Genomic DNA, 7,958 nt, shown 5'->3' with positions numbered 1-7,958 from the left:
CTCCCCATTGCAGCTTGCATTTGGTAAAAAACCAGATATTTCTCATCTGAGAATTTTTGGATGTATGGTGTATGTGTCTATTGCTCCACCTCAACGAAAGAAAATGGAACCTCAAAGAAAGATTGGAATTTATATCGGTTATGATAGTCCATCAATCATTTGATATCTTGAACCTCAGACATGCGACGTGTTCACAGCACGTTTTGCTGATTGTCATTTTAATGAAGAAATCTTCCCAATGTTAGGGGGAGACAAGAAACATAACGAAAAGAAAATTACATGCTATATATCATCATTGTTACATCTGGATCCAAGAACAAAAACAATGTGAAAAAGATGTACAGCAAATTGTGCACTTGCAAAAAATATCAAATCAAATACCAGATGCATTTACAGATGTAAAAGGGGTAACTAAATCATATATACATGATGTAAATGCTCTTGCTCGAATTGAAATTCCAAAGAAACAAATTGAAAAAACTCATGATGTTGTAAAACGCCTGAAGCGTGGAAGGCCAGTCGGTTCCAAGGATAAAAATCCTCGAAAAAGAAAACTCATAGAGAAACACGATGATCATAAAATAGAGAATGATGTTTCTGAAGAAACACATGATGATCACAAAATAGAGAATGATGTTCCTGAATAAACACATGATGATGAAAATGTTCTATCAGAACCACAAACTGACGAGAATCGTGAAATCTCTATCAATTATATTAATACTGGAAAAATATGGAACCGAAAAGATATAGAAGAAATTGATTATATATTTTCTTATAATGTGGCAATCGACATCATAAATGATAATGAAGAACACGAACCAAAATATTTTGGTGAATGTAAAAATCGGCAGGATTGGATAAAATGGAAAGATGTCATCCAGGTTGAATTGGATTCGCTAAATAAACGTAATGTTTTGGACCTATAGTCCTTACACCTGAAGGTGTAAAACCTGTTAGATACAAATGGGTTTTTATTCAAAAGCGAAATGAGAAAAATGAAATAGTAAGATATAAAGCTCGACTTGTTGCACAAGGTTTTTCTCAAAAGCCTGGAATTGATTATGAAGAAATGTATTCTCCCGTGATGGATACAATTACGTTTCGGTATTTAATTAGCTTGGCGGTATCTGAAAATTTAGAAATGCGTCTTATGGATGTTGTTACGGCTTACTTATATGGATCACTTGATAGTAATATATATATATATATATATATATATATATATATATGAAAATCCCTGAAGGATTTAAGTTGCCTGAAGCACAAAGTTCAAAACCCAAAGAATGTTATTCTGTGAAATTACAAAGATCATTATATGGGTTAAAGCAATCCGGCCGAATGTGGTACAATCGGCTAAGTGATCACTTGATGAAAAAGGGATATGTAAATAATTCAATATGCCCTTTTGTTTTCATTAAGAAAACAACATCCGGATGTGTAATTATTGCTGTATATATCGATGATTTAATCATCATTGGAACGAATAAAGAAATTCAAGAAGTTGTTTCATACTTGAAGGAAGAATTTGAAATGAAGGATCTTTGAAAAACAAAGTATTGTCTGGGTTTACAAATTGAACAAAAAGAATATGGAATATTTGTTCACCAGACAAATTATACAGAAAAGATCCTTAAACGTTTTAATATGGATAAATCAAATCCTTTAAGTACTCCAATGGTTGTTAGATCATTAAACATAGAAAATGATCCATTCTGTCCATGTGAAGATGATGAAGATATTCTTGGTCCAGAAGTATCATATCTAAGTGCTATCGGTGCCCTTATGTATCTTACAAATTGTACAAGGGCTGATATATCTTTTGCCGTAAATTTATTGGCAAGATTTAGCACATATCCAACAAAGAGACATTGGAACGGAATTAAACATATATTCCGTTATCAACGAGGAACAACAGACTTGGGACTCAGATGCTAATCCAAGTATAATTGGTTATGCCGATGCTGGATACTTATCTGAACCACACAAGGCACGTTCCCAAACTGGATATGTATTTACTCGTGGAGGCACTGCAATTTCTTGACGTTCACAGAAACAAACACTCGTAACAACTTCATCAAATCATGCCGAGATTATTGCACTACATGAAGCAGGCTGTGAATGTGTGTGGTTAAAATCAATGACCCAACATATCCAAAACTCATGCAAATTATCATTCGACGAGAAACCTGTGATACTATATGAAGATATTGATGTCTGATGAATTATCGGTCATTTTCAGTTCTATTAGGTTGCTTTAATAATCCAAGCATATGAATTATTTGGTCTAAATTATGTTAAACCAAAATTTATAAAAGTTAACGTTTTTACCCACAAATGGCAAATAATATCTGCAACCATTAGCATCGTGCCAAAGTTTAAAATACAATTTTGTGACTATTATTAATTATATTTTGAGTAAGTCACGAGACGATCTCACGAATCTTTATCTGTGAGACGGATCAACCACATCAATATTCACAATAAAAAGTAATAATTTTAGCATAAAAAATAATTTTTTTCATGGATGACCCAAATAAGATATATGTCTCACAAAATATGAATCGTGAGAACATCTCACACAAATTTTTGTTTTATATTTTTCCATAAAATAGAATACATAAAGTTGAAATAAAAAAATAATATTGATATTTTCTAATCCAAAGACAACCTAGATACAAATACAATAAAAGATTAAAGTAGACCCAACCCCCATTCCTTAAATTCCACCTAATCCCTAACACCTGTCACACCAACAATTCCCACCTCATCGAAATATTCACCCAATGGTGCACAGCTACATCTGCCACCTTGCCAAACATATATACACACACACACATATATATATATATATGTATATAAATACATACACATATATATACACCGCAAGTGCATTTTCTAAAAAATCTTGTTCGTTTTGAGTTTTGACATGTTCACGTATGATTATAATTCAGTTTCGTTGATTTTTTAGGAAAATTTTTGTTGATTTTTTGAGCAACATTGTTTGGATTTGTTTGCATAATATATATTTTTGAATATCAATCAAACAAATGGAAATTAATAATACGAACGTTCAGTGGGTCTTCTTGTAGCAGTGAGGTGGAATCTTTCGGTTTTCGGATCAAAGAGACCTAAAACAACAATAATATTTATATATATATATATAAAAACAACCACAATAATATGGTGACAGAGCGTCGGTGATTTTTCAGCAAAATTTAAAGATATAAACCAGTTGAATCGGATATTAATATGCTCAAGCTTTGTTCGTTTGATATATATAGTCTCGAGTTCGATTCGAGTTTTTATCATAAGATTGGAGCTCGGATCAAGTTAAAATTATTCAGCTCGTTAATAGCTCGAGCTCGACTTGTCAAGCAAGCTCGTTAAATAAGATCATTTTCGAGCAAATTGAAAAAAACTTGTTTTTTGACCTAGTCGAGTATTCTTAACCAAAATATCAACTAAGATAAGGGAATTTAACAAGGTAGTCAGTCTAATTTTACATTATTTCCAATCATTTCTCTTACACTCAAATTTCGATGTGACAAAATGTAAGTTATTATTGCATACTCAAGGCTCAATAAACTAGTTAAACTCGAGCTCATGAATAGTTCGGGAGCTTACGAGCCGAATATCCTTAAAGTCGAGCTCGGCTCGATAAGCTTAACAAACGATTCGAACTAGCTTTTTACCGAGCCGAGCTCTGAGTAGCTCGTGAGCAACTTGGTTCTTTTATATCCCTTGTTAAATCCCTCAAGTCCTAGGGTGGGTTTCGGGTCGAGTAACATTGGGTTCGGGTTTTTTGAATTTGGATTGATGAATTTGGATTGTTAAATTTGAAATGACATGTTTTTTAATCCGTGATTTCAAATTTGACTTGTTTTGGATGGACTAACTTGAAGCTAATTTCAATTCCATTGTATATCAAGCTGAACATTTTAAATAATAATTGTGTTTTTTGACTTTCAATTATAACCAATATGAACATTATTTGAAATTTATTCCTTCGTATCTTTCCCTATATTATATCTCTTCCTCTAAATGCAACATTAAATTTAAGACTATTTTATGTGTCGTTAGCTATCGTGAAAGACTGCATAGGTTGAGAGATGAGGAACATTGTCTTCAACCCGGTTTTTTCTTTCCATACTTCACAAACCTAAGCATCAGGGTCGGAGGACATTCAAATCGACTTGCATAGCATTCGATGCTAAGACGAGAAGTTGAGTTCGTGCCCTTTCGACCCAAAACAAATTGGTTATATGGTCATACTTTTACAGAAAGTTCGGTCTGATTTTGTGACATCAATTAAGTTGAGTAGATCTCTTGTGAGACGGTCTCACGAATTTTTATATGTGAGACGGGTCAATCATACCGATATTCACAATAAAAAGTAAGACTCTTAGCATAAAAAGTAATTTTTTTTCATGGATGACCAAATAAGCGATCTGTCTCACAAAATACGACCCATATGATTGCCTCACACAAGTTTTTGCCATTAAATTTTGCAAAAAACAATTACTTCACTAAGAAAGGTGATTTGAGTTCTCAAGTTGTCAATCACCACAGTTTGTTACTAAAACCAACTAAACATCTTAAAATTTTAAAAATACACACAATCATATTATTTTTAATATATAAGGGAAGGTTGTCTCTATACCCGCCAAGTATGGCAACAGATTGTTGCATGGAAATTTATGCAATCGAAATATTATTTAAGAAGAAAGTTTTAAATTTATGATTTAAATCAAGCTATAATTAATCATGGAATATACATTTATATAGAAGGTATATTATTATTGTTTATTTATTTATTGAAAACACATAGAAGGTATATTTTTATATATTTTTGTTTTTAATTAAGTAAGAAAACCAAATACATATTTTTCAAAACCTAGATTGTGAGAAACTATTAATAATGCTGATTATTTATAAATAATATAAAATAAAATAATAAATCAATCAAAACTAATTTTTACATAGACAACGTTTGAAGTATCAAATAAGATAATAATATATAGATTAATAATATAATTTAAAATAATATTATTAAGATTAATATAATAATTTAAATTTAATAATTTGATTGATTAAAATAAATAATTAATGATTTAATTGATATAAAATAAATAATTAATAAATAATAAAAAAATAAAGATAAGATAATTACTGAAGAGATTACTTAAATCAGGATTGAAATTGTGCCTTTGAAATTTCCTATTTCCAACATCCATCTTTGCAATCAGCCTTTTTCTCTCGTTATCTCTTTCCTGCCCAAACAACGTTCTCATTTATTCTCTAAAGACTAAAACCCGAGCATTATACTACGCACCCCATTTCCTCACTAACGTACGCCGATGGAGAACTACTCCTACAACTCCTCCTATCCCGAGTCCGGTGACTCCTCGCCGCGCTCCAGAGAAATCGATTTCGAAAACCCGACCCCGTGGGAGGATTCTCAGGCTAATCTCCCTTCTAAAGTCAAGTTTATGTGCAGTTACGGCGGAAAGATCCAGCCCCGCCCGCATGATAACCAGCTGTCCTACGTCGGAGGTGAGACCAAAATCCTCGCTGTTGATCGGAATGTGAAATTTTCTACCCTTCTGTCCAAGCTTGTTTCTCTGAGTGATTGCGACAGTGTTTCGTTCAAGTATCAGTTACCCGGCGAAGATCTGGACGCGTTGATTTCGGTGACTAATGATGATGATTTGGAGCACATGATGCATGAGTACGATCGGTTGTATAGGGTATCTCCGAAGCCTGCGAGGCTCAGGATTTTCATTTTCTCCAGCCAGGGTTCGAGTTTGAGTTCTTCGGTTAGGAGTTTTGGCTCTGATGATGGGAAGTCGGAGAAGGAGAGGTTTGTCGAGGCGTTAAATTCTGCACCGATTGCGACGGCTCCGCCTCCAGAGGCGGCGGTTTCGGCAGCGGTAGCGGCGCCTCAGCTGCCGGCGCAGGCTGGTAACGTTGATTTTTTGTTTGGGTTGGAGAAAGCGAATGGAATGGCTCCACCAAATCCTGCTTCCGTACAGCAGCCGATGGTTGGAAGAGTCCAGGAGGTTGAGGATCCGGTTATTCCGGGTCTGGATGGGAGGTTGGTCGGATCTGATCCGATCCAGAAGCACATCCAGGATCTGCAGAGGCTTAGAATCGAGGAGCAACAGGGGATCTACGGCAGAAAAAGCGACGAAAATATCGCCGTAGGATACGCGGGCGGTGATTATTACAGGGTGCCGGAGAAAATTTCCCCGCTACCCGTTACCGGAGGTTTTCCTTACTGGCCGGAGAAACCAGCTCCCGACGGGTATTTCCCATCGAACGCCTTCAACAATGAACAGCCAGTTTACATGATTCAAGCCCCATCGGCGTCGTACCACTCTCAGATGATGAGACCCGTCACAGCCCCACCAAACCAAGGCTTCTACGCCGTTCAAAGAATACCATCTGAAATGTACCGCGAACAACAGCAGATGTACAATGTCAATCCACCGATGCCCGTGCCCACAACTCTACCGCCGCAGAAGGTAACCGGATATGCTGCCGAAGGTGGTTTCGGGATGGTGAGACCAGGAAGCACCGCCGGTGTCCCGGTAATGGTAGACGCAGCCGGGTACGCACAAATGGCTTACGATAGAGGAGTTGGGAGACAGGTCGTCTACACCACTCCGGGAGGCGTAATGGGCACACCTGCTTCTGCAGTTCAAGCTTCTCAATATCAAGCTATGGCTACGGCCATGAATGCCGACGTAAGGCCCCCATCCGCCGCCGCCGCCGCTCTGATGTCTCCGGAACCGGCCGCCCTGCCTAAAGTCGTCACAAGGACTACACAAGGTTCTCTATGATTATATGGTAATTATCATCTCTTACAATAATCCATATTAAAAAACATACTACATAACTGCGCTTTAGTGGAAGGTTAAATAATTTGAGCTATGTATTTACTATGCTTTTGCTTTCTTGATTTTGCGCCAGTTTTGTGTTTTGTACATTAAAGTGAATGTGAAAATCGGAATTATTTGATGGTTCATTTGATATTAAACTTTATGATGAATATATGTAATTATAATTGAAGAAATTAAGCAAAAATTTGTATGAGACGGTCTCACGGGTCATATTTTGTCGAAATAGATATCTTATTTGAGTCATGAAAAAGTATTATTGTTTATGTTAAGAGTATTATTTTTTTATTGTGAATATCAGTAGGATTGAGCCGTCTCATAGATAAAGATTTATAAAACGGTCTCACATGGACATATCCAAAAAATTAAGTGCCTCGTTGGCCAATATTATGCCACATACGATGTCTTTCAACTTGCTTCGTATCATCTACGCCAAAGTCTTCTATTTTGGTGTGAATTGGACACGAGACAATAGGAGAGTGGGGGCCTAGTTGGGTGGGAATGGAGTGAAAAATTGTGTCCAGAGGATTATAATTGTATTTTTATGATAATCTGCTCCATTGAATGCTTTTTTCCTCGAATAATTTGTTTTTTTTCCCAACACTTGTTCATGTGTTATAAGATTTTATTTGAATTGATTGATAAGATGATAATTGATTGTTTTTATTCACGTTCAACTTTTACATCAGGTTCAGGTTTATTGTGAAAGTGAGATGAGTCGACTCGATTTATATTTATAGTAAAAAATAATATTTTTAACATATAAAATAATTAAGAGTAGGTATCTTGTGAGACGGTATCACGAATCTTTATATGTGATACGGGTTAATATTACCGATATTCACAATAAAAAGTAATATTCTTAGCATAAAAAGTAATACTTTTTCATGGATGACTCAAATAAGAGATCTGTCTCACAAAAACGACCCGTGAGACCGTCTCACACAAGTTTTTGTCATTAATTAATTATGGATAGAATAATAGATATCTTGATATTCACATTTAACTTTTATATCAATTGTAGGTCTTTTGTGAAATTGAGATGAATATCAATAT

At 35.2% G+C, this 7,958-nt stretch overlaps 1 protein-coding gene across 1 annotated transcript; it reads left to right on the top strand.

Annotated features, from left to right (window-relative positions):
* The first annotated feature begins 5,231 nt into the window (after nucleotides 1–5,231).
* Nucleotides 5,232–7,028, top strand: LOC142554052 (uncharacterized). Its single transcript, XM_075664665.1, has one exon. The coding sequence runs from the start codon at nucleotides 5,361–5,363 to the stop codon at nucleotides 6,843–6,845; it is 1,485 nt and encodes a 494-aa protein (XP_075520780.1). The 5' UTR covers nucleotides 5,232–5,360; the 3' UTR covers nucleotides 6,846–7,028.
* Nucleotides 7,029–7,958: the final 930 nt, after the last annotated feature.

This window comes from Primulina tabacum, chromosome 8 (assembly GCF_025594145.1).
Source record: "Primulina tabacum isolate GXHZ01 chromosome 8, ASM2559414v2, whole genome shotgun sequence".
NCBI lineage: Eukaryota > Viridiplantae > Streptophyta > Magnoliopsida > Lamiales > Gesneriaceae > Primulina > Primulina tabacum.
This window is presented reverse-complemented; position numbering and strand designations above follow the sequence as displayed.